At 55.1% G+C, this 25,471-nt stretch overlaps 10 protein-coding genes and 1 non-coding gene across 11 annotated transcripts; 5 read left to right on the top strand and 6 right to left on the bottom strand.

The window, feature by feature from the left end:
* Positions 1–276: 276 nt before the first annotated feature.
* C8A04DRAFT_28918 (major facilitator superfamily domain-containing protein) lies at positions 277–2,337 on the bottom strand (the record flags this gene model as incomplete). The annotated part of the gene is made up of 3 exons (XM_062780823.1): positions 277–908; positions 981–1,928; positions 2,034–2,337. 3 exons carry the CDS (start codon positions 2,335–2,337, stop codon positions 277–279), a joined length of 1,884 nt encoding a protein of 627 aa, XP_062636859.1.
* Positions 2,338–3,963: 1,626 nt separating this feature from the next.
* Positions 3,964–5,722, bottom strand: C8A04DRAFT_28919 (glycosyltransferase; the record flags this gene model as incomplete). The annotated part of the gene is made up of 3 exons (XM_062780824.1): positions 3,964–4,870; positions 4,947–5,319; positions 5,413–5,722. 3 exons carry the CDS (start codon positions 5,720–5,722, stop codon positions 3,964–3,966), a joined length of 1,590 nt encoding a protein of 529 aa, XP_062636860.1.
* Positions 5,723–8,432: 2,710 nt separating this feature from the next.
* On the top strand, positions 8,433–10,255 carry C8A04DRAFT_12310 (cytochrome P450; the record flags this gene model as incomplete). The annotated part of the gene is made up of 5 exons (XM_062777299.1): positions 8,433–8,486; positions 8,566–9,119; positions 9,174–9,432; positions 9,488–9,802; positions 9,863–10,255. The coding sequence occupies 5 exons, from the start codon at positions 8,433–8,435 to the stop codon at positions 10,253–10,255; spliced, it is 1,575 nt and encodes a 524-aa protein (XP_062636861.1).
* A 98-nt stretch (positions 10,256–10,353) lies between these two features.
* Positions 10,354–11,133, bottom strand: C8A04DRAFT_37488 (uncharacterized protein; the record flags this gene model as incomplete). The annotated part of the gene is made up of 1 exon (XM_062783894.1): positions 10,354–11,133. One exon carries the CDS (start codon positions 11,131–11,133, stop codon positions 10,354–10,356), a length of 780 nt encoding a protein of 259 aa, XP_062636862.1.
* Positions 11,134–11,811: 678 nt separating this feature from the next.
* Positions 11,812–12,915, bottom strand: C8A04DRAFT_28922 (nucleophile aminohydrolase; the record flags this gene model as incomplete). Its single annotated transcript, XM_062780825.1, has 1 exon — positions 11,812–12,915. The coding sequence occupies one exon, from the start codon at positions 12,913–12,915 to the stop codon at positions 11,812–11,814; it is 1,104 nt and encodes a 367-aa protein (XP_062636863.1).
* Positions 12,916–13,540: 625 nt separating this feature from the next.
* On the top strand, positions 13,541–14,910 carry C8A04DRAFT_28923 (uncharacterized protein; the record flags this gene model as incomplete). The annotated part of the gene is made up of 2 exons (XM_062780826.1): positions 13,541–13,735; positions 13,792–14,910. The coding sequence occupies 2 exons, from the start codon at positions 13,541–13,543 to the stop codon at positions 14,908–14,910; spliced, it is 1,314 nt and encodes a 437-aa protein (XP_062636864.1).
* A 308-nt stretch (positions 14,911–15,218) lies between these two features.
* C8A04DRAFT_t78 lies at positions 15,219–15,316 on the top strand. Its single transcript has one exon. It is a non-coding gene; the product is annotated as a tRNA-Ser (tRNA).
* Positions 15,317–15,635: 319 nt separating this feature from the next.
* On the bottom strand, positions 15,636–15,843 carry C8A04DRAFT_12375 (uncharacterized protein; the record flags this gene model as incomplete). Its single annotated transcript, XM_062777320.1, has 2 exons — positions 15,636–15,710; positions 15,763–15,843. Coding segments are annotated over 2 exons (156 nt in total), but the record flags the coding sequence as incomplete, so codon positions are not given.
* A 568-nt stretch (positions 15,844–16,411) lies between these two features.
* Positions 16,412–18,968, top strand: C8A04DRAFT_12386 (adaptin N terminal region-domain-containing protein; the record flags this gene model as incomplete). Its single annotated transcript, XM_062777323.1, has 5 exons — positions 16,412–16,647; positions 16,736–17,373; positions 17,424–17,992; positions 18,048–18,224; positions 18,282–18,968. The coding sequence occupies 5 exons, from the start codon at positions 16,412–16,414 to the stop codon at positions 18,966–18,968; spliced, it is 2,307 nt and encodes a 768-aa protein (XP_062636866.1).
* Positions 18,969–19,421: 453 nt separating this feature from the next.
* Positions 19,422–20,950, bottom strand: C8A04DRAFT_12331 (uncharacterized protein; the record flags this gene model as incomplete). The annotated part of the gene is made up of 2 exons (XM_062777306.1): positions 19,422–19,697; positions 19,796–20,950. 2 exons carry the CDS (start codon positions 20,948–20,950, stop codon positions 19,422–19,424), a joined length of 1,431 nt encoding a protein of 476 aa, XP_062636867.1.
* A 2,527-nt stretch (positions 20,951–23,477) lies between these two features.
* Positions 23,478–24,838, top strand: C8A04DRAFT_12406 (kinase-like domain-containing protein; the record flags this gene model as incomplete). Its single annotated transcript, XM_062777329.1, has 3 exons — positions 23,478–23,618; positions 23,762–24,382; positions 24,434–24,838. Coding segments are annotated over 3 exons (1,167 nt in total), but the record flags the coding sequence as incomplete, so codon positions are not given.
* Positions 24,839–25,471: the final 633 nt, after the last annotated feature.

Raw genomic sequence — 25,471 nt, forward strand, 5'->3', positions numbered from 1 at the left:
AAATGAACTTGTTAGCATTGAGAGCATTGAGTGTATGGCCGTGCGAGCGGGGCAGTTCGGACGCGGCGCTATACCCAATCGGGAAGGACGCTATCCTCAGCGGGTGCAACAGCATGTTCTGTATTACAAACACTTAATTAACTTCGTTGAATCCATTTCCAAATTTACTTCAGTCATTAACCTGTATCTTGCATGATATCGAACTCGATGCATCATTTCCGGCGTGACTAGCCATATAATTATCCAACTATGAAACTCCCACTCCTCTTTCACAGCTTATACCGGACGCCCGTATTCCAAATCTCTCCGTGCCTCAAACGGAGAACCCTCTTGGGCGTTTTTCAGCGCAATGTACTCACTCCCCCCCTCCGGGGCCTCAACTTCCATCCTCCTCATCGTGATCTTCTGAGGCTTGCGACCGGTCACCAAGTGGAAAAAGTACGACCCGTGCATGACCTCATGATTCCCATCCTTCCCAATCCACACATTACCCAAGAAAGCCGTGATCAGCACAGCCGTCCACATGATGGGGACGACCGAGATGTACGCCCAGAAGATACCCGACTTGGGATCCTCGTGCATGGCGCCGCTGCGGTTGTTGAACACGGTCGACATGATGGTCAATGTGATGGTGCCTCCGAAAGGGTAGGCAAAGGAGGCTAGGCAGGTGATGGGGGCCGTGCTGCCGGGGAAGTAGGCAAGGCCGTGGAGAGTGCTGGGGTTGGTGTTGACGCCGATGCCGAAGCCGGTCAGGGCCATCATGCCGTACACCAAGTTGAGGTAGTCGGTGTGGACGGCGTAGGCGATCATGCTGATGCCTACGGCGGAGCATGTGGTGCCGAGGACGAGGATGGGCAGGGTTTGGCGAGGGAAGGTGTTGACGAAGAGCATGGTGGTGTAGACACCGACTAGAATAAGGGGGTTAGTTGAGTCTCCCTGACAGGAAAAAAAAGGGGGAGGGTGCAGGGGCGTTAACTTACCACCCATGCCGGGTAAAAAGTACAGAAGCGACAAACCAGCCTGGCTGGCGGTATGCCCCTGGACAAGTGTGAAGTACAAGTCCATGAAGTACATGATGGCAAACATGCCAGCGCCGTTAGCAAAGTTGATAAACAGCAACAGCCCGACATCCTTCTCTGTCAACAGACCCCATGGCATCATGGCCTTCTGGTTCGGGAACACCCTCGACATGAATCTCCCCGGGGCCATCGACCGCTCATATACCACCCACGCCACCGCTAACACTCCTCCCACGATCAACGTCACCAACACGGGCACCGAGTTCCACGCATAGGTGCTCCCGGCCCATGTGAAGCCTAGCACCAACAACCCAAACCCCCACAGGAACAACAACTGTCCACCATAATCCAGCGTTGCCAGTCTCGCCCCCAATCTGTCCAGTCTCGACTCAGGCTTGGCAATACCCGGCCCGCCTTCCGGACCAAATCCCGTCAACACCCTCTCAATCGGCGCCGGCCCGATCAACTCCTTCCGCAACAACACCCAAACCAACACAATCCCAGCCACCGCCACGGGCAAATTAATCCCAAAACACCACCTCCAACTCGTCTGCGTCAGGTACCCACCGGCCACCGGCCCCACACCATAACTAATACCCGACACAGCCGCAAAGACAGTCCAGTTCTTCGCAAACTCCCCAAGCGACACCCGGTCCGCCAGGATCGTGCGGACGCAGATGTTGATCCCGGCCGCACCGACACCTTGTAGGGCGCGACCGAGGAGGAGCATAGGGAACGCGGTGTTGGGCGCGGCCGTGCAGAGAGCTGAACCGATGGTGACGGTGACGAGACCGAATTGCAGCGTGGTGTGCCGGCCGAGGACGTCGGCGAGCTGGGCGCACATGGGCAGGAAGGCGGCGGAGGTCAGGTTGAAGGCGGTGATGATCCAGTTGAGTTGGGCGAGTTGGTCTGGAGGTGGGAGGTTAGTTAGGGGTTGGTTGGGAACTTGGGGGAGGATTTTTGAGGGCGAGTATGTGTGTATGATCTAGGGGGGTGGTTAGGGATGACACTTACTGAAGTCATTAGCAATAAATACCACCGCCGACGCAATGATAGTGGTATCGAGGGCTTGCAACGTGAAGGGTAGGAAGAGACCCAGGATGATCTTCCATCGGTATGAACGCCGGCGTTTCTTTTCGGCGCGCTCCTCGGGAGTTTCCTTGGCCGCCGCACTCGGGTGAGTGTTCTCCAGCAAAGCACCATGTTCTCGTGGTGGTGCTCCTGGTGTTGGTGCTTGTCCTATTGCAGTTGCTGTTGCAGCTGCTTCAGCAGCGGCAGCTTGCCGCTTTTTCTTCACATGCTTGTACGCGAGATACATCGTGGGAAGGTTTGTCGTTTGACGGGACGTAGGGGCGGAAAAAAAAGGACAATAAAAAGACCAATTAGGGGTCAAGCAGCAAGCTTGACTTTGCCCTGCTGCGGGCGATGTCTCGGTTCCTGGGGTGTTGATGCTTGGCTCTCTTGGGTTGGAACGAAATGGACGTTCTGGATCACGGCGGCTCTTGTACTACATATACACACCTGGGCTCCGTTCCGCGTCAGCTGTTGACGTACTCTATCGAGCTTTGTCGGTTGCGCCGAGACCCAATCTGGTATCCTGTGAGGCAGAATGGGTTGCCTCGAGTTTTCGAAACGACTGCCATTTTGGGAAGAGGACCCCTGTTCGGGTTGCTCCTGAGTCCCAACCACGACATGGGCCCAAAAGTCCGGGCGACAAGCTCCACGATCATCTTTGGCCCCCCCCCCTCTTCAGGAAGCCCGTCTGCAGTTCAATGCTCGCGCTCGTCCAACAACATTGAATCGTCTTGTAATAAAGGTCTAAATAAAACTAGAATCTTCAGCTTGCTACGCTTAGCATGTGGGAAGGTGCCGAAAGAAGGGTGGGAGCCAGAAAAAACGATAGGCGAAGCTGCTTCCCCTCTCCCAAGCCGGCACCACCTCGCCGAAGGTGCCAAGCTCAGCCCTCCCGAAAGCTTAGCATTCCTTCGTTTGACTTGCCGGCAGGGTACCAGCAGCTGTTGATTGGATTCCAAAACACCAATGGTCTGGACGGGCTGTCCTGCACTTGTGTGGCTCTGTCCCTTCGCGTTTGCTCGTGCGGAGGTATGTACATACATACGCGTAGTTATTCATAGTCAGAGAAGATATCTTCTCTCCTGGAGAACACCGGTGGGGTCACACCGTAAAGAAATCTTAGTGGACTCCGTTTCCACGGTTTCTTGTCGCTCTCAGGTTGTTTTGCGGCTTCATCCATCGTGGCTTGTTGAGGGGCCAAAGACGATGGGTTTGGTGGAGGATGGTTCAAGGATTTGCTCGTGGGCATTCCTTGTGACGATTCTCCTTTCGCATGCGATGCAAATGTCCTTGTCGTGTTTTGGCCTATCGTTGCGGCTCAGTTCACGAAACTAAAAAAAAACCTGGAGTTTGGGACCCTGACACGGGGGAATTAACTCTCCGCTGGGCCACAGGGCTGACACCCCGCCCACCATGGGACTTCACGTGGAGGCTGGGCTGTGGGGCGGGGCCAATCATTTCTGCCGCTGTGTGGTGGTACGACCTGTACGAAGTCTTGAGAGAGATGTCGCTTTCGACGGAATAACAGATCATTGAGCCGTTGAAGGGAGATGATTTGTGCACACGACGTGTTTTGCATGATGCCCCATTCTATCTATCCCTCGAAAAACAGAAGATAAGTACGAGACTGGCATAACTAAAAAAAAATCATCAGGTGTCGCTGATCGACGTGATATTGAGTCCCGAAGAGGAAAAGCCTCATTTCCCAAACCACAGCTTTGAGCTGCCCGAGATCCCCGCGCTTTGTTCCTTTTTCTTTTTCTTTTTTTTTTTTTTGGTTTTCTGCATTTCTATCCCATGATTCCCTGGGTCGCCCATCTCGAAGAGCAAACCAAACCCCGACCGCCGTCTATTATCCTCACCCGACTCTTCACTGATTACCCTCCCCAGACACGCCCGCAACGGCGCTCTGCACCCCTTCGACCGCCTGGCTCGCAGCACCTGCAACACTCTCGGCCGCGTTCCTCAACGCCAGCTTCGCCGTGTTAGCCGCGCTGTTCCGCTTGCCCTCTTCGGCAGCACTAATGCGCGTGAGCTCGGAAACGAAACTCTGCCCCCACCAGGCGCTCGTGTACTTGAAGACGTAGCGCTCGAGCTTGCGGAAGTTGGCTTCGCGCTGCTCGGGCGACATCGTGACGGCATCGTGGACGGCGTTGGCCAGCTCCTCCGTGTTCCATGGGTTGACGATCAGGCTTCCATTAAGGCTCTGCGCGGCGCCGGTGAACTCGGACAGGATCATGACGCCGTGGCGCTCTCGCTGTGTCGCAATGTACTCGTACGACACCAGGTTCATGCCGTCACGCGTCGAGCTGACAAGGCACACGTCGCTAACGGCGTAGAGAGCTGTGAGCTCGTCGAAGTTGACTGACTGGTGCAAGAAGTGGATAGGCATGAACTCGATTGTACCGAACTTGCCGTTGATACGCCCAACGAGCTCGTTCACCACCGCCCGCAAATTTTGGTACTCCTCCACGTCCTGACGACTTGGGACCGCGACCTGCACTAGGACGATCTTGCCGATCCACTCGGGGTGCTCCGTGAGGAACACTTCCAAGGCATGTAGCTTCTGCGGCACGCCCTTGATGTAATCGAGCCGGTCGACTCCCACAATGAGCTTGACGCCCTCGAACTTGCGCTTGAGAGCAGCAATACGGTTCTGGACTTCCTCCTTCTTGAGCGTGTCGACGAATTTCTCAGGATCGATACCGATGGGGAACGCGCCGACTGTCACGAACCGCCCGTTCCATTCCACGCCATTTGGTGTTGACGAGGTTTGCCTAGTAAGAGGGTGTGGGGTTAGTAAGACGGCTGTGCGCGCTGTCCGGGTACACCAACCCAAACGAGATGACTTACAATATCCTCGAGCAGCTACTCAAGAAATGCCTCGCGTAGTCGTACGTGTGGAACCCGATCAAATCGCAGTCGAGGATGCCCAGCAGCAGCTGTTCCCGGACGGGTAGAATGCGGTAGATCTCGCTGCTAGGGAAAGGGGTGTGCAAGAAAAACCCGATCTTGATGTTCTTTTTTGTGTTGCCAATTTCCTCCCGCAGCATCTGCGGCAGCAACATCAGGTGGTAATCATGCACCCACACCAGGTCGCCGTCCTGCACATCTTTGGCAACTGTCTGGGCAAACAACCTGTTTACCTCGCGGTAGGCCGCCCATGCAGATTCGTCGAATGTAATTTCGCCGGGGTGGTAGTGAAAGAGCGGCCAGAGAATCGAATCTGTTAAAAGCGACAGTTAGTAGCTGAGAAGATAAAACAAGACTGTGCGTTGGGGACGTGATATAAAAGCCAAGCTCGCGGAAGTAAACGTACTAGCAAATCCGTTGTAGTGGCGATCTGCAAGCTCGTCGTCGACAAACACCGGAATCGCATTGTGCTTCTCCTTGAGCTGCTCGCGCAATGGGCCAGCTTCAGCCTCTGGTACCTCCAAACCGGGCCAGCCATACCACTGGAAACTTGTGGTCTTGGCGAGGCCGCTCAGGCCAGTGACGAGGCCGCCAGAGGACATGGAAAAGCTGTATTCGCCATCTTCGGCGCGCTTCTTGATCGTGATGGGCAGGCGATTAGAAATAAGTAGTAGCCGGCCAGAGGCAGAGGCGGGGTACTCGACAACACCAGGCATCGTGACGGTTTGTGGACTTGACAATCCGGCGATGTCAGGGTGGGTGCGTCCAGCGACTGTTTCCGGAACCCGCGTCTCACAAGGGCTGGAGCGACACTTCAACGGATGGCGGGGTAGGAGGTGAAGGGAATTCGGTGGAGGAGTGGTGGTGGAGGTCAGGCGAGTGGTTTGGTAGTTCCCCCCCAAAAAAAATTGGCGGTTCCCGTGTCGGTTTGGTGACGTTATTAATGGAAATCCAGATCCTCAAAAGCTTGGAAACAAACCGTTGATACACAAAGGACCCGATGGCGGGGCAGTTACGGTACAGTGGGGAGCGGGGTAAAACACTCGACGGCGCAGAGGAAGAATTCGCTTGGGCCTATGGTGCTACAGAGGCATGGAAGGCGCTGTTTTTTTCTCGGCCTCTTGGTCAAACAAGCGAGCGGCATTGGAGCTGCTCGCTTTTGACTGTGAATGCACACTCCCGACACTCCGACGGGAACGAGACGGGATGAATAGGAGCCTCAATGGACCCTGTCTTGGGCGTAGACAACCAATTTTCCGACGAAGCAGGGGTGCCAAGAGAGACAACGAGGGCTCATGGAGAGGAACGGTGACGTCCACCATCCGCTCCACAGGACCACCGTGACAGTCCCCCAAAAATACATATATTACAGGACGAGGAATTCTCGGCACCCTCAGCATTCCTGGGCGCGTTCTGGGCAACCCAAACGCGCTTACCGGGCCGTTTGCACGGGCGGAAGCTGCAGAAATAGCGCACCAAATGGCCTGCAAGGTAACATGCGGGTGTGACACGCCGGATGTGGGTGAAAAGGTTGTGACCTGAGGTCCAAGACGGGATGCGAGGTTTTTCGAACCTCCGACAGTCGTAGTCTTCGGACCTTCTTTCTCCCAGGCACACTTTTCCGTTGGCCCTTTGCAGGTCCCATCGGCCGCATCACGAAAAATACCGCCATTCAACCAATCCCCGCGCAATGAATGGCCACGCCCGCCACTCCCGTACATTTCCTGCCGCCCTGGGCCAAACCCGGCCCATTTATGCAACATTTTTTTGTTCCTTTGTCGACGTCAACGATGAGCCCAGGACCCCGAGCCGTATCACACAACCAACCCCACCGGCGAAAAGTTGGCTTTCTCGCCCTGCCGCGTTGCGGTCCGAAACCCCAGCGGCCGAGCCTAGGTAGGAATCCATTCTTAAGGACAACATGGGTAATTGAAGCATGGTAATCAATAGTTCCGAACCGTCTCCACGGTATGAACAAGAACCTAGAAACTTCTGAGCAACTTTCTCCCTCTATGGTACTCCTCCAACGACCCAGAGACCAGCGATGAGTCTCTTTAAACCTGTCAACATGATAGGTCGCCTTTCGGAGCGGGTTTGTTGATGGCGAGCGGCCTTATCAGCCACCATGTGGCAACCCATGGAAGCGAAACGGCCGTGACTTGATTGCGTAATTCTCCCCTATCGCTTCTCGCTTTGCTCCCTACCTAGCTTCTTTGACCAGTTTTTACGGGTTTTACGACGCTCTCAATACGATCCTTGACCTTCATCAGCTGTTTAGGCTCTGCACCCTAGCATCACCGACCAACCACACAAGCAACGACGAAAACAAGGCCAACCCGATTCTAACCTAGGCTAGTTGAAATCAAACTCTCAAAGAAAAAGCTCAAGCATTTTGGGACAACTTGTGGCGTTGTGACGGTTTGTGCCTGACACACTAAGACCAAAATAAACAGTGTAAAAAAAAAAACTAAAAAAAGGTCCGAAGGTACGCTGAGGTTCATTGGTCTGTCAATGTCTCGGATTGTATGGACTTTAAACGATGGCTGGTATCGGTCTAAACCTTGGGACCTGCGGCCCGCATCAAAGTTGAAAAGGACTCAACCAAACAGGGGTGAAATCGGCGATATGGTGACCACTAATTAGATATTAGTACGTGGAATAATTATTCGTACCTAACCCACAACGCTCAAGTCCAGGAAAGGGGCCGTTTAGTTTTGACGCTTGGCCTCACATTGATAACGACATCAACATAATGCAATGAAACGGGCTTAGAACGCTAGTTGATGTCCATGGCCGCCAGCTTTCCTCCACGATGATTCTTAGACGTGATCATCCAGCGACGGGCTATTCACGGCACCAAGGTAGTAGTTGTGTATCCTTCCAAGGCTTTTTGTGTGGGCCGATACAACGATCCCTGACTAACAACAATATTCTTGATAATTAATTACTGAACTACCTCATCGTTGCACAGTTGCACATGTCAATAGCCACTGCCTTTCCATTTACTAAGTAGAAAGATATCAACCTTTAACTACGTGAGATAGATTCAACCGGTTTGAATGTCCAAGACTGATCCACGAATTGAATCGCGTTCATTTCTCGGCTTAGAGTCTTCCACCATGAACCCGGGGCGGCTCGTACTCGTACTGCAATTCGGAGAAAAAGTACGGGAGCGCTAATCAGAACCCAAGTTTCGGAACGCCAAACCGAGAGCGAAGTGCCTAGGATAAAACACGAAAGCGAACCAAATGTAACCCCCAAGGATGTCTAAGCAAATAAATACCTGCAGCTTTGCCCCGCGATTCAAGTTTGAAACCAGGCTGTATCTCATAACGTTAGGTGAGCATCCACGCAGGGACGCAATATCTGCAAAGAGGTCGACTAAGAGCGCCTACTCGGCTAACTAATTAACCCTACACCACCACCATGGCGCTCTTGACCCTGACTCTTGGGCAAGTTCTCGCCGTCGGGCTTACAACCGTACGTCGCTTCGCCTTCTATCCCATAATTACATCAGACCGTGTTGTTTTAAGCAGCCGCCACTAATACCCCTAAACAGCTTCTCCTCTACACGATCTCTTACCTCCTCTACAATGTCTTCCTTCATCCTCTCCGTGCTTACCCCGGGCCTCTCATCATGCGTGCCACCCGTTGGGACCACAGCATCCGGCACATGCGCGGGACCCTGCCGTTCGACGTGTTAGCACTACACAAGCGCTACGGCCCCGTCGTGCGCATCGCACCGGACGAGCTCGCGTTTGCGGACCCCCGCGCGTGGAAGGATATCATGGGTCACAAGGGTGGTGGCGGTAACAACGCAGGACACGAGGAGGACATGCTCAAATACGACAAGTTCTATAGGCCGGTGGAAAGCGTGCCGCGGGATATTGTGAATGCTGGGCGGGAGGAGCATGCGTTGTTGAGGAGGACCATGGCGCATGGATTTAGTGACCGGAGTATGCGGGAGCAGCAGCCGCTGATTCAGGGGTATATTGATTTGTTGATCCGGCGGTTGAGGGAGAACAGTGGTGATGGGGGGCACAAGGTGGATATGGCCGCGTGGTATAATTATACCACGTTCGATGTGATCGGAGATCTGGCGTTTGGCGAGAGGTGAGTTTGGTTTGTCATGGTTTTGGTCTGGTGACTTGCTGTTAACATTAGCAGTTTTGGGTGTTTGGATAACTCGGACTACCACCCATGGGTCAAGGCCATTTTCGAGGTTGCACGCGCTGGAACTGTGTTTCAGTGCTTGGCGCACTATCCAGTTGTTGTGAAGCTTATGCTTGCTCTCATTCCCTCTAGCTTCAAGGAGGAGAGGGAAAAGCACATGCAGATGACGTTAGAAAAGCTGAAGCGGCGCATGGAGGCTGGGAAAGAAAGGGCTGATTTGGTGGAAGGACTCCTGAAGCGGGCGGACGAATGGGTATTTACCGGAAACGTGATCCCTCCTAATAAGACCGTAAACTAACCGCAAGTAGGGACTTACACTTGAGAATCTCCAAGCGAATAGCGCCATCCTCATCATCGGTGGATCGGAAACCACGGCGACCCTACTATCAGGGGTTACATATCTTCTCCTCACGAACCCGGAGGCTATGAAGAAGCTGACGCGCGAGATCCGAGGAGCATTCCAGTCTGAAGAGGAGATCGACTTTCCAAGTGTCAGCACCCTCCCCTATCTCCTCGCGTGTTTGGATGAGGCCCTGCGGATGTACCCCCCAGTCCCGACAGGACTTCCGCGTGTCGTGCCCCGAGGAGGTGCCAACATTGCTGGAAGCTACGTCCCAGAAAAGGTAAGCAGCTGGACACCCCAGAGTCTTATGAGCAAAGAATTCCCGTTGACCAGAAACTAGACCGTGGTGGCCGTCCATCAATGGGCCATGTACCACAACGACGCCCACTTCAAAGATCCATTTGTCTACCATCCCGAACGCTGGCTGGGCGACCCGGCGTTTGTGGACGACCATAAAGACGCATTTCAGCCGTTCCATCTTGGCCCTCGAAACTGTATCGGAAAAAATCTCGCATATATTGAGATGCGTCTCATTCTTGCTCGGGTGTTGTGGAACTTTGATTTGCGTATCGCGGAGGACAGTCTGGACTGGATGGGTCGGCAGCGGGTGTTTAACTTGTGGGAGAAAGGGAGGCTTCATGCGTATTTGACGCCAGCTGCTCGGCAATGGAGGGGAAGAGGTTCGGCTCGCAGAAAAATTAGGTACATTGACCCAAGAGCGATTCGTCATTAGAAGCGTAGATTTCGTACGTAAGGGGTATCCAAAAAAACAACAAGCACCAAACCCAAAAATCAAAGTAAACCCAACCCAACAGCGACCCTCTCCGCGCCTCAGACACCCCATATAAGCCAATATGTCAGACTCATCGCTAAGACAACCACCGCATCCCCCCTCGCAATGCGCCCCCCAGACTTCTGACCCAAATCCACCGTGATCGCCGTTCCTCCGCTAGCGACAACTTGGCCATTGGATGCCATGACTTTGTTCCCGGTCATGTACTGGATGTTGTACACCGGGTCGTTCTCTAATGCCGTAGGGGTGCCCAGTTGGCTGGGGCAGGCGGGTTGATTGGCAGTCGGCCAATCGAGAGTGCAGAGCTCGTCGGTGCCCCAGGAGCAGATGGGGTCAAGGATATTGTAAAGGAGATGGTTCTTGCCAACCCACGTATCTTTCGACAGGCAGCTGGCAAGGTAGTTCATGCTGTTGGATGCGCTCAGGGGTAGCTTGTTGCCGTCGGTGTGAATCAGATCGGCGCAAGCGGACGGGTCGGCGTCTTCGTACTCCATGGCGACGGCGCCACCGGTGGTGGGACGCTCGGTGGCTGAGTAACCTGTGACGAGGTAATTCCAGGCATCATAACTCACGTCGTGAGCGCCTTCGGACTGGTCGATACGCAGGAGATGAACCGTCCTCCCATCATAGCTAAGCGACACGCAGATCTTGTTGCAGTCCACGGAAGACGGCCAGTAAGCGATGCGATTTGTGTCGACTTTGCAACCTAGTACGCCAACGGAGGACGAGTAGCTCTCATGAGGCGTGGCCCAGATGGTCTTGGCGGAGGCGCGCGCTGTGGCGGCGAAGAGAGTCAAAAAGTGGGCTGTGCAGCGCATAATTGCCGGGATGACGATGAAGATATGGTGTTTTGATATGTTAATGAGTGATCGATCTCAAATGAATGTGGGGACGGACTCGGAGTAAAGAATTATATTATTGAAGAATTCGGAAAAATTAAATGAATGGCATGGCACAATGGCCAGAGGGGCGATGGTGTGTGTGCAGGACGAGACGCGCCTGACGGTTGGAGGCCGGTGTTGAGGAAAAAGAATGAGGATTCCGGCGACCGCGGCGTGGGATGGTGGGATCATGGATGGGATTGTGCAGAAATTGAGATATCCTAAATAGGAATAGTACGGCAGAAATGTGGGCCCTTCTCACTTGTTCCTGCATCGCAGTTATCTCCGATTGGAAGGCCCGTGCACGTGGAGAAGTGGAGCAGGTCGTTGATCTTATCGTTCATACCACAAAACCCCAAATCGTGTCGGAACCTGGATCGAAGGATACGAACTGTGATATTGTCCATCACATTTTTGAAGGCCTTGGAAGATGATCGGGCAATACTTTGCGGAACGCGTAGGAGCTTGATCGAAAAGACGGAAAAACCTATACCCTGGAGCGGCTCTGCCCGTAACAAGGACTGTGCCGAGGTTTATTTTTGTCCTACCCTGGATCTCTTAAGATTTGGGTTGGAGACCGGGAAGCACGGTACCGTAACCGTTTAACGTTCCCATCTAAAGTTCTGTTGGACCTTGCTTTGGCATGCGCACATCAACCGCCGTTATTGGGGGTACGGTCACAACCTCACTGGCGTCCATCTCCCCGCCACGGTATGAATAAGTAAAGGTCCAGCCGGAGCCCGCGCCGCCGTGTTCGCCTCGCTTATTCACAACCACAATGCCGCTCGATATGTTGGGGTATTTTCGTACCATCCGCCTCACGACATCCTCGGCAGCCTCCGTCGGCGCCATCCCTAGCCTCAGATTTTCGACTGCCTGGTAACAGGGCAGGAACCGCAGCATGATGTCTCCATCGCCCGTTGCGCCACAACCACCAACATCCCCATCCACATACGAACCGCTTCCAACAATCGGCCCATCACCCACACGGCCGGGAATCTTGAACGCCGCCCCATTCGTTGATGTTCCCGCGGCCATCACACTATTGCTATCAATGGCTACCATCGAAATAGTGTCATGAGACGCCTGCCCTTCGGCCTGCACCACCCACCCCAACCCATCATCCCCCAAACCGGGGGTATATGGCCCACAAAATCTCTCCGGATCCGGTAACACGCCGACCCTATAATTCCCCTTACACCCACCAGCCTTCCATTCCTCACATCTCGCTCTGCTCTCCGCCGTACTCAGGTCCTCCTCCGGACCAAACCCCATCTCCACCGCAAACTGTGTCGCCTGGTCCCCAACTAGCAACGAATGGCGCGTGTAATCCAACACCGCGCGAGCAACGGCCACTGCATCCCGGATCCGTCGCAGCCCAGCCACCGCGCCCGACTTCATCGTCGTGCCGTCGATGATGAGTGCGTCAAGCGTAGTCTCACATTGTTCGTCCGGCGACCCACCGAAGCCGACGGTGGTGTCGCATTGGTTGCGCTCACATGTCGCGCAACCGGCTTCGACGGCGTCAAGGGCGAGGGTCGGGGATGGTGAAGAGGAGAAGGGGGAGCGGAAGGGGTGGGTGAGGACGTGGTACGCGGCGTCAGTGGCAGCGGCGAAAGGGCCGGACCAGGTGTTGATGACGAAGGGAAGGTTGGGGTTGGGGCTGGCTGTTATGGGTGTGAGGAGTGTGAAGAACAGCATGAGGCTAGAGCGAGCCATCGCTGATGGGTTGGTGAGTGAGTAGAGCCAGGTGATTGTTCCTCCTCAAACACCCCGCGGATCTCTTCTAAGCCTGGATTAACAGGGGGCGCGACTGTGTTTGTGCGCTGAGTATCGCGTGAGCGGGGAAGTTGGAGAGCGAGTAAACAAACTCGACTTTCGCCAATCTTGGCGTGTTGGGGGTTAGGGTACGTGATGAGTAACCCCTCGCCCGCCGCCGCGTTCTCGGCCTGTCCGGCGAGGAGGAGCTCGTGGGGTGTTCCGGGCGGCGGGCTTACCTAGTGTCTTGATCACAAGGAGTGAAGCGTCCCAAGTCGCTATTGCCCATGCCAAATGTGTTCTGTTGTCGCAGGAAAGTCCCAGGAGTGCCGGGTTTATGTGATAGGGTCCGTGCATATTCCCTCGTCCCTTGGATCCCGGTCGCAGCCCCCCACCACGCGTCACCGTTTTGCACCACGACGGGAAGGAACAGGAAAGTGTCAAGAAACACGGCTTGTAGAAATTTAATGTTTACACGCCGCGGCCTCAAGGAAAAGCACTCCTCTGTTGTATTTTATCCTTTCATACCATTTTTTCTCCATAACTCGCGCAGGGGTCTGTCACCCATCGCGCATTACCACCAAAAATGGTTCCTGATAACATTACCATTACGCGGGGGCTAGCCGACGTGGTACGGAGGGCCTATCACGGCCCCGACCGAGAGGACCTCACCGTCAATTATGCGCGACGGCAGGTTGAGGAATCACTGGGGCTGGAAGCAGGATTCTTGAGGAGGGAGGACTGGAAGGTCAAGAGCAGGCGGATCATCATGGATGCTTTGGTTTGTCGCAGCCCCGTCTCTGATGAATCTTCATATGCTAACAATGTGTTTGTTAGAAAGAGCTTGAGGCTGCCGACGCGGAATCTTCATCACCTCAGCGCGCTAGTCCTACCAGAAGACCGAAATCCGCTTCTTCAGTTTCCCACAAAAGCTATACCGCAGGCGGCGGGGCATCAAAAGAGACAGAGTCACACTTTGGGGCTGCATCGGGGGCGGGCGACTTGAGTGAGGGGGAATTTGCATCATCACCCCCTCCCAAGAAGCGCAAAGTGGCCAAGTCCACAAAGAAGAAGATTGTGGAATCTGAGGTCGAGGAGGAACTTTCTGCCCACAGCAACAGCGGAAGCGACAGATCCGGTGTCTCAGGCGGGCCCGCAGCGACATCAGACCCCGAAGACGTCCCAAATCCGGCCGCTGCTGAGGACGAGAGTGAAGTCTCGGACGTAATCGATGAGCCACCCAAGCGGAAACAAAAAGCCAAGGCCAAAGCAACGTCCAAGCCCAAGCCCACTGACACTGCTGGCGACTCGTCTAGCGAACTTTCCTCCGTTGTTGATGAAGGCCCTCCCACCAAACGGAAACGCGGCACAACGAAGACCCAGAAGGCCACCGCCGCTTCAAAAGCCACCGCTGCCAACTCCCCTGAGGAAGCTCAGATTAAGCTCCTGCAATCTCAGCTCGCTAAATGTGGCGTGCGCAAAGTTTGGGGGGCCGAATTTAAAAAGCACGGTGCAGATGGTGGCAAAGCGAAGGTTAAGTACTTGAAGGATATGCTATCCGAAGTCGGAATGAGCGGCCGGTTCTCCGAGGCCAGGGCGCGAGAGATCAAGGAGGCACGAGAGTTGCAGGCAGATTTACAGGATGTCATGCAAGGAGAGAAGAGTTGGGGTGTTAGTGGGGGCGGGAGGGGGACGAGGAGGCGCGCGGCGGCCGCCGCTGCCGGGAAGGGGAGGGCTTTGAAGGAGGAGAGTGACGAGGAGGACGTGGAGGACGATAAGAGCGACGAGGATGAAGAGAGCGAGGCGGGGAGCGAGGCGGGCAGTGATGCAGGGACTGAGGCGGGGAGTGAAGACAGTGAGGAAGATGGAGGCGCGAAGCTAGCCGTTAGGGGCAAAGGGCCGGCGAAGCGTAGGGCAGATTTGGCGTTCCTTGGAGATGACAGTGAGTCGGAGTAGGTAGTATGGGATATTGCGGCGGTTGTTTGTGGCGGGTTGGTTGGTTCAGTCTGTCGGCCGCCAGGCGGGGACGTTGCACGCATGCAGCTTGTTTTGCGGTTGCCTGGAGTCTCGAGATACCCTTATGCTTCATAGCTCCATGTGTACAGTACAATGTCATTGTTATTCTGATTGCCATTGTTATGGGGTTTTGTTTTGGTTTGTTTAGCAACGGAGGTCTCCACCTTCCGGCTCTAATCACCATTCAATGGGAGTCTAGCTTGGGTGCGGTCCTCTTCATCTGCGGGGCAATCATGCAGCACCCAGAAGTCACTTTGGCGGAGTGGTTAACGCGCTGCCCTGCTAATCCACGGTTAGCTGCTAGGCAGTTCCCTCGGGAGCGTAGGTTCGAATCCTACAGGTGACGTTTTTGAACTATTTTAGTTGGCGATGCGGTTGTGGTTTTGGCTTGTTCTGCGAATATTGGTGTCGTTTATCATCATCTCAGCACCACTGCACCAGCTCGTGTGGCTTGAGTGATTCTGCATCAGGGGAAAGATTCGGCGGGCGCTCCGCCGATTTCTGGAACAGACGGAGCGGGCGAGACGAGGATAGGTGATTCCAGGATCACAGTAAACTTTTCTCGCCTCGTTGAAGACACTTCATCGCCCGGGGAAGCTGGAGGACGTGGATATGACAAGCGCGGCCGGGAGCTGCCCTGATTTCGCGCGGCTTGTAATATTCGTTCAACGTGCATTCATTCTTTGCGCAATGAGGCTGAAAACGGCAACCGAACCCAGAAAAAGAACAAGATTGTAAAACTGCAGAGTGTGTGAGTCCATATTTCTGTCCGCGAGTAGTACAGTGACGTACGGCTCTCCGAGAAACATCTCGCTCTTCATTATCCGTTCTTGCTTCAATGAAGAGGCGCCTCAGGTTAGGAAAATTAGCCTGGAAACTGATAAGCGTGGTTCCAAATTGGCCGAATTACATGACCTACCATGATACGTTGGCTCACAGAACAAAACTTAAAGTTCCCTAGCAGCTTGGAAGAATCTCACAAACTAAAAGGAAGCGCTTGATGAAAGAATGTGGGACATTTGAAGAAAGCTCCCCACCTCAGCCACAGAGACACCCTTAATACCCCACCAATTGCGCTGTGGCTGAAGCTCGCATCACGGCGCCAAGCCACAGGTATCACTCTGATTTCAGGGGACGGTCCGTCCAGAACATTTGGCAGTGCGGCGGACGCACGAGCGCCTGAACCCACCCACTGCATCTGCGACAGCACCTCGTGAAGCCTCATTCCCCGCGCGACATCGCGAACCGCCATAGGGCACTCGACCACTTGTCACGAGTGGACGACCAAGTGCAAGTTTTAGCACTCGGCGTCACCGTTTTCGCTCGAGTGAGGCTGATTCACCGCCCCGCCCCGACCCCAAGGTCTACGATCTCCCCACTCCCGCCGAGTTGAGGGACAACGTCGTCAACACACCCCGCTACTAGATCGAGTGTCGAAAGGATGGCGCAGGCCGTGAACCGCATCCGCGGGGCCTTTGCGCCCCCGCGTAAGGGTGAGACTTTTGAGCTGCGGGCCGGCCTGGTGTCGCAGTATGCCCATGAGCGGAAGGAGGCGATCCAGAAGACCATCATGGCCATGACGCTGGGCAAGGACGTGTCGGCGTTGTTCCCGGATGTGTTGAAAAACATTGCGACGGGGGACTTGGACCAGAAGAAGTTGGTTTATCTGTACCTCATGTAAGTTATTTTGGGGTGTGCTGATCGCAGTCAATGTGTAGTTGACGCTCGTGGACCCTTTTGGACCCTGCTGACGGGCCGCATGCAGGAACTACGCAAAATCACACCCGGACCTCTGCATTCTCGCCGTCAACACTTTTGTCCAAGACTCAGAAGACCCGAATCCCCTTATCAGGGCGCTGGCAATCCGAACAATGGGCTGCGTCCGTGTGGATAAGATGGTGGATTATATGGAAGAACCACTACGCAAGACGCTACGGGACGAATCGCCCTACGTCCGGAAAACTGCTGCCATTTGTGTGGCCAAGCTTTTCGACCTGAACCCGACGATGTGCATCGAGAATGGCTTCCTCGAGACGCTGCAGGAGTTGATTGGGGATCCGAACCCCATGGTGGTGGCTAATTCGGTGCAAGCGTTGTCCGAGATCACGGAGACGGCCCCCGAGACGAAGGCGTTGGTCATCACACCCAACACGTTGAAGAAACTACTCATGGCGTTGAACGAGTGCACGGAATGGGGACGTGTGACGATTCTGAGCACACTGGCAGACTACCCCCCCGCAGAGGCGAAAGAATCGGAGCACATTTGCGAGCGATGCCTGCCACAGTTTCAACACGTCAATCCCAGTGTCGTCCTGGCCGCTGTTAAGGCCGTGTTCATCCACATGAAGTTGGTCAGCCCTGAGCTTGTCAGGCAATACCTAAAAAAGATGGCACCTCCTTTAGGTATGATCGTTCCCGACCAGCCCCATTACAAGTTACTGACCTGTTCCCAGTGACTCTTGTTTCTTCCGCCCCCGAGGTCCAATACGTTGCTCTCCGAAACATCGACCTTCTCCTCCAGGCAAAACCGGACATTCTGAGCAAGGAGCTCCGAGTGTTCTTTTGCAAGTACAACGACCCGCCCTACGTCAAGCTCCAGAAACTCGAGATCATGGTTAGGATAGCGAACGAAAAGAACTTTGACCAGCTGCTCTCCGAGCTAAAGGAATATGCGCTGGAAGTTGATATGGACTTCGTCAAGCGGGCTGTTAAGGCCATTGGTCAGGTGGCCATCAAAATCGAGGCGGCCAGCGAGAAGTGCGTCAATGCCTTGCTCGATTTGATCGCCACCAAGGTGAATTACGTCGTTCAAGAGGTCATTGTGGTGATCAAGGACATTCTTCGGAAATATCCCGGGTACGAGGGCGTTATTCCCACGCTGTGCAAGTACATCGATGAGCTGGACGAGCCAAACGCGCGTGGTTCCCTCATTTGGATCGTGGGAGAGTATGCGGAGAAGATCAACAACGCCGACGACATCTTGTCAGGCTTCGTTGACGTCTTCGCTGAGGAGTTCACTCAGGTTGGTCAATGACCCTCTTCATCGTTATTGGGCCAGCGCAACTAACATATGGCAGACACAACTGCAAATTCTCACCGCCGTAGTAAAGTTGTTCCTTAAAAAGCCAAGTAACAACCAAAGCTTGGTGCAAAAGGTTCTTCAGCTCGCGACGGCTGATAGCGACAACCCGGACATCCGCGACCGTGCCTATATCTACTGGCGTCTCCTTTCTGGCGACCTGGATGTTGCCAAGGTATGCCCTTTCATTTACCCCTTGATCTGCATCACCGCCCTACTTACACACTCACAGAATATCGTCCTTGCGCAAAAGCCACCCATCACCACCACAGTTTCCAGCCTCCCGCCCATTCTCCTCGAAAACCTCCTTGCCGAGCTCTCTACCCTGGCTTCAGTTTACCACAAGCCACCGGAGTCGTTTGTCGGCAAAGGTCGCTTTGGCGCCGAGGCTATCCAACGCGCTGCTATCCAAGAGCAGCGTCAAAACGCGGCCGAGAACCCCATCGCAGCCTCGGTTGCTGCGGCCACTGGGACCGCCGGTGCCGGCAGCGGAGCTCAACAGGGCGGCAACATTGAGAACCTTCTCGATATCGATTTCGACGGAGCGGCACCGGCCAGTGCCGAACAAGGCACGCCTGGTGCGGGCACGCCAGACCGGGTGGCGAGTCCCACGGGCGGAGCTCCCGCGCCGAGCGGTGGCATGGCGGATATCATGGGTCTCTTTGACGCACCTGCGCCTTCTTCAGCCGGTGCTAGTGCCCCCGCTCCGGCGTTTGCTGCCGCTGCTGCTGCAGGTGGCGGTGGTGGGTTTGGCGCACCTCCGAGCGGGAATGGGTTGAATGATTTGATGAGCGGGTTTGAGGGGATGGATCTGAGTGGGACCAGTGCGCCGCCTCCACCGGGACAACAGTTGGGGCATGGGAACGGGAAGACGGCAGAGCAGGGGAAGGGGAGTGATGATTTGTTGGGGTTGTTTTAAGGGTGCGTTGGGCGGGGTAGGTAGACGAGGGTGGGACGTGAAAACGTTGAGTTTATGTGTCACTCAAGTCATCATGATGAACCAGGACAGGAAAATGGATAGATGTGTTTCTGATCTGTCTTTTTGGGCTGCATCTGATCTGTTTGTTAAGGCTCATCCATCCCTTGGGTTCAAACTGCGCGGGCGGTTGAACGCTTTGTTTGGCTTGGATAAGCAGCCCGCTTTATTGGGCGGTGCATATTTGGTTCGTAACAACGAAAGGCTAACTGACTATTTACAGACTGAAAACACAAAAACAAGCTACCTATGTACAATTGGTCATGACCAACACCAAGACGGCCCCCGGCCCAGGCCCATCATCTCCGCCAGGCTATCCCACCAACCTCGTCCATCGACCTCCCACGAGTTATCTCCAACACTCCACGCCACTCAAAATCACCCACCTCGCTTTGCTTAGTTGTTAAACTTAGCCTCCCGACCAGTATACTTAAGCGAGAAAATCCCCCGCTCAATCGAGTTAAGCAGGATGTACCCAGACTTGAAGTACGGGTACACCGACCAGGTGCCGAGGAACTTGACCTCGCCGTTCACATCGTCGTCTTCCGGGTGGCAATCGAAGAACCCGGTCTCCTCGAAGTTGCCGCCTGTCGGGTCCTCGTGCACGCCGGAGATGTCGACTACGCGGAGACCGGAGCCGTAGTTGGCTTGGTAGGTGAGGCCGTTGAGGACCTGGTGGGGGGAGGAGGGGGTCAGTGGGGGTGCTAGGGGGGTAAGGGGGGATGAACTGGAAGGGAAAGGGGGAAAGGGAAAGGGAAAGAGGAACGAACATATTGGTTGTGGTCGATCGACTTGGCCGGGCTCTTGTAGTAGCCCGTGTTGACGGGGTTGGTCAAGTCAGAGATATCGAAAATGTACGTAGTGGTATGGCCGTCAGCATTGGGATCCGTGCCACGCATCTCGTCCTGCTCGTCGTCCAGCAGGAGATACTTCATGGTGTCGTCGGTCAGCCAGCCCTGGTGGGTGTAGGCGGCACCGTCATACGGGGTGCGCGAGATGATTCCCGGGTTCTGGCCGTCCGTGACGTCCATGATGGTCAGGGTGTCCTCGTTGTAGTTGAAGCACACTTGCCGGCCGTTGTATTTGTCGCTGGGACCGTTGTACGTCACGCACTGCGAGTCGTGCACGTAGCCGTCTTGCGGGATGCAGCCGGGGGAGGTTGGGTTGGCCGGGTCCGACACGTCGATGATGTACATGCCGGCCGCGCAAGGGGTGTCGCGGGCGTTGGCGCCGGACTCGCCGCCGACGGCGTAGATCGTGTTGGACGCGGCGTGCGACACGATGTTGTGGGTGGAGCCGAGGGCGTCGGCGCCGGTGAAGAGCGCGGTGAGGTCGTTCTGCGTGCTGAACACGCGTGGCCGCCATGCGCTTGCGTTGACGGTGGCCTGGCGGCTTTCCTGAAGGAGCCGGGTGAGGTCGAAAATCTGCACGCCGTGGCCGGCGGCTTCGGAGCCGATGTAGGCGTGGTCACCGATGACTTTCACGTCACGCCAGCTGGAGGCCGTGGTCTGGGTGTTGAGGCGGCCGATGTATCGCAGCGAGCCGTCGTCCTTGTTGATCTCGACGAAAGCCGTGCCGTCCGCCTGGCCGACAAGGCCGAACTCGCGGCCGTCGGGCGAGGTCCAGCCCCAGACGTCGTTACCGGCCTGCTCCTGCGAACCGAGGTCCTCGTGGCTGAGGAACCCGTGCAGGTCGACGTTGTTGCAGTGGTAGCCGTTGGCGACGCCGTTTTTGCAAGTCGTCGCGGATGTGACCTTGCTGTAGAGGGCAGATCCGCCAAAGAGGCCCTGCTCGCGGGCTTCGGCCCACTGCTTGGTCTTGAGGGCCATCATCTCTCTCATCTTGCTGGGCTTGGGGGTAGGACCGGCGGAGACACCTAGGGGGGCCAAGGTGGCCGCAGTGGCCAGCACGCTGTTGAACTTCATGATGGGCTATGGAGAAGAGAAGAAGAATGACACAGACGAGGCTAGGCTAGGTCTGGGAGAAGGGTGATGGGAGAAAGACCAAGAGTTGGATGAGGAGGGCCTGGGTCACAGAACTCAACTGCTTTCTGGGACTTTCCTCGCACCAGGGAGGTTTTGCAGGACTGGTCTATTTGTACTCATGAATGGCGCAACAGAAGGTGAAGACAAGCCGGTGGTCCTCAACGAGTCAACTCCCATTTACATTGTTTATTGTTGCATTGCACACTGTTGCACTGCTCAATTCCACCTCAACAATCGAAATCGGCAACCGTCTCTGGGGAAAACCCCCGACAGTGCGGCCTACACGAGATCGACGACACCATTCGCTGTGCTGTGCTGTAACTGGTCATTCCCACCGTTTCCCTATCGAGGAGGTCCAAAGTGTCTAAGTCCTCCCAGCAATGCAACAAACCGCGTGCGTGGCCGATCTTTATTGAAACGGGAAGTCAAACGCCAAGATATTTTGTCTTCCCACTTCCCTTTCCGGGACGAGTCTCCCGATGCCGTTGCACCGCTGCCTGGGGTTGTTGTTGTAATCCCTTTGCTCCGATAGGTCCGATTCTTCACACTCTGTTTGTCCATCTGTGCTTCCCATCACGGGTGCCGTGACTGCCGCGGCCCGACGTTTTCGGGTTGGTGACTTTCCTGCGAAGGGTGGTAGTTTATGAGCTCCCGCTACGGGGCCAATCGTGGGCCGCGGGGCACGGCGATCTGCCGTGGGGACAACGCTTGATAACTAACTGCCAAGAAAGGCTTCTCTGGGATCCAACGCGACGGTGCAAGGTGTGTTGGACGAAAGGCAACGAATGGGAGAGAGGGGAATGGTAAACCGGGTGATGGTGTGACAACGGCTTGGATGGACTTGCTTGGAGGTTTCGCCAGAAGCAGCAGTCCAGTAAGTAAAGCGGGTGGGGTGCTGGGTCACGGAGACGTTGCTGCTCATGAACCTGCTAATTAAGGTATGTTCTAATTAGGTACGGATTCGCTGTGCTGTCTCTATCAAGGCACAATTTATTACCTCTTCATCCTACCTTCGGACTACCCTAGCTTGTGAGCCGTGTGATGGGTGTGAGGAGAGGTGGGAGACCAAGTTTATTGATTAGGAAGATGAGTGCATCCAAGTATGCACTGTGCAGAGTTGAGAAGGTGAGGTTGCGCAGTTGGTATCTTGTAAGAATACCAGGGCATCCCGAGATGGCAGTGGTACATAAGTGATTAGTTAAGGACTCGTGCAATTAAGATACCAACTATAAGGGCAACGGAGAAAGCCGGAGGTTGTCATGTTGAAGGCAAGCGGAGAAAAGCGGGAGCTGCGCCGTGCGAGACGACGAGTCCACATCATTAACTTGCGGCCGACACTAGATTCTTAACAGCAACAAAGAAGTGGTTTATGGAGCGAAGCATCAATAAATCATCAATTATTACACAGGTAATCGTTTGCTGGAGAAGGCAATCTAAGAAATTTCGGGTACTCGAATAGGAAACCTATCACTCTGGCGGCCCAATTCACCGCGGTAAACTCTTCAAACAGAAGTTACAGGATGGGCCAAACTGTAATGTGAATCTGCCACAAACATCACTCATGTCGTCTGATAATTTACGGTTTCTCGGTTACACGGGCCGTTGCAAAATAGTAATGCGAGGTTTGGCGCGAAGCTTGCTGCGCCACACAGCTCTGCCCGGAAGGATAAATAAATACCGTAACCCATTTATAGGTAACGAGACTCAACCAGGGGCCAGTTCGATGGCCCAAATGTTCAACAAACACATTTCGGCTTCTTATACACCAGATCAGCGGGGGCATGCTGAAACAATTTTCGACCGACTGGTCCGACGACAAGCAAGCTTCTGGAATATTCGTATCTCCTGACTGGCCAAACCGGTTTCCAAATCATATACGAGCGACGCCCAGCCAAACATGCACAGGTGCAGCACAACGTCTCGAAGATCGAGTTGCCGTTGATTGTATCAATGATGGAGATTGGAGTGTGCTAGACGACATGTGAGACATTCTGGCTAACCACCTATGAAGCCGACCTGGAGACCGCCCAGCACGCCCGCGGCCCGCGTCCGGATTCCGAAAACACGATGTGAGCAACACAATGCGAGCGGTTGGAGGGCATCAAAATGGAGTCTCAGAGGGAGAAGTGGACTTGTATCCACTAGGTAAGGCATCCAGTATAAACAGGGCCATCCCGCCCCTCCCGTTAACACCAGGTCCCAGCTCTCTATCACTGCAGTCCGGTACTGCAACCCCACTCTCTAGATCGATCACTCCTCCGTTGCTGACGGATTTTCCCTCTCTAGCCAGCCCACTACTTCATATTGTTACAGCGGAAACGCTGACCTTCCTGTCACGATGTACGCCGTTCAACACGTTCAAGCTAGCCACCACGCTCAACCCGTCCAACGTGGTCCACCTGTTCAACCCGGCCTTCAACCCGCTCCGGGCGTCTACATCAATGTGTACGCCAATAATCCGCTGATCATGCAGTACCAGGCCGGACCGCCGAAGGAAGCTCCCAAGAAAACATTTGTGAGGGATATCAGGGACGACGACACGAAGAAGTATCGCCTAGGTAAGGAGCTGGGTAGCGGCAGTTACGGCGACGTGTTTGAAGCAGAGAAGGTGTCCACTCGGCAGGTACGGATACGCCTCCCTTCGGCCTTTTCCTACCAGCCTTATAATCCCTTGCCACCCGGATCTTGCTCACAAGTTTGACCTTGCCCACTTCGGTCATGTATGAACTAACATGAGGACACCGTGCGTAGAAAGTGGCCTGCAAGGTGCAGCACGTCGATAGCGATTACCGAATGTGGGCAATCCAGCGTGAGCTCAACGTGTGGCAGACGGCGTGCAAGGGCAGCAAATTCGTCGCCCAGGTGTTCGACGCGTCGTTCAGCCACGCGGACGGCGCGATTCGCATCTACACAGAGTTACTAGCCGGGGGCGACACGCTCGCGCTCATCAGGTCATTAGATAAAGCGGATCTCCTCCATCCGGTCATCGTCCTCGGGCTATCACTGCATCTCGCGCAGGGGCTCTCAGAGATGCAGGCGCGCAACATCCTCCACCGGGACATCAAGACAGACAACTCGCTGTTGACGATGAAGATTACGCCCCAGATGAACAAGGCACTCTGGGAGCTGACCAAGACGGGTACGGTCAGTGAGCGCCTGTATCATCCCCTGGTGGAATTTTGGGACCAATTTAGCACGAATGACAGACTGGCCGTCTGGACCGATTTTGGTGTGTCGCGAGTAGAAACGGACATGAAGGAGCGGTCGACCTACTCCATGGTACCAGACGCACGGTGGACACCGGGCACGTCCGCGCCGGAGCTTTTCTTCAACAACCACCAGTCGCTCCAGGCCGACATCTACAGCTTTGGTGTGCTGATGCACACGCTATGCACGGCGAAACCGCCACCCCCTCCCGGCCAGAAATTCCCGCGCATCCATAGCGTATACAGCTCGAAACTGCAGGAGCTCGTCGACTGGTGCATGCAATTTGAGCTCGAGGACCGGCCTGCGGCTGGGGAGATCATTGTGGAGCTGTCCAAGCTGTGGACGGCGAAAAATAACGAGGTCAAAGCGGTGTTCAACGCCCATAAGGACTTCAGGGATCGTGTGGCCTGGCAACAATCGTTTCTGCGCCAGGAGGCGCTCCAGCGCCGGGTGGCCGCCGAAGCGATGGCCCGCGACCAGGCGGCGGCTAAGGAGCGAGAAAGGGCGTTGGAAGCTTGGAATGAGCTGCAGAGGGAACAGAAGAGGATTGAAGCCCAGCAGCAGCAGTCCGGGAACAGTCGACGCGGTCAATTTACGAAGGAGGATCGGGCCAAACACCTCTCAAAAACCGCGAAACTCGATATCACGAAGAGCAGGACCCAGATGCCGCCCAGCGAGGAGGTACAACAGATAATGGCGTGGCAACAAGCCTTGGCCGAGCAAAGGGCCTACTACAATACCAAGCTGCAATATCTGCAAGTCTACGGTGTAGTGCGGAAACAGAACGCCGCGGCTGCGACCGAACACAAAAAGAAGAGTAGTCCAGCGCCATCGTCGTCCACGCCCGGACACCGTTCTGGCAGCATAAACCCCCCGGTTGGAGGTACTCCGTCGTACTACACGCAATCCCCGCAGGCCACCGACATGCCCGGGGACAATGCAACACCCAGGGCACATCGGAGCTCTCGACAGGCCCAGTACACCTCTGATGCTACCCCTCGTCCTCATGTGGTCCAATCCGAGCCCCGCGTCTCAAGCAGGACCCGCTCCTCCTCTGTTAGTGCCTCCAGCCGCAGCTACAACCCAGGGCATGCTAGTGCCAACTCTGTCTCGTCTAGAGGCAGCGCGTACCCGACCCCCCAGGCGCAGCCGACGCCACAGAGCCATGGCTCGACCCCAACCAGCGCCAGCGTGTACTCGACCCCCCAGGCGCAGCCGACGCCAAATAACTATGCCTCGTCCCGAACCAGCGCC

This window comes from Dichotomopilus funicola (genome assembly GCF_033296635.1).
Source record: "Dichotomopilus funicola strain CBS 141.50 unplaced genomic scaffold C8A04scaffold_33, whole genome shotgun sequence".
Lineage (NCBI taxonomy): Eukaryota > Fungi > Ascomycota > Sordariomycetes > Sordariales > Chaetomiaceae > Dichotomopilus > Dichotomopilus funicola.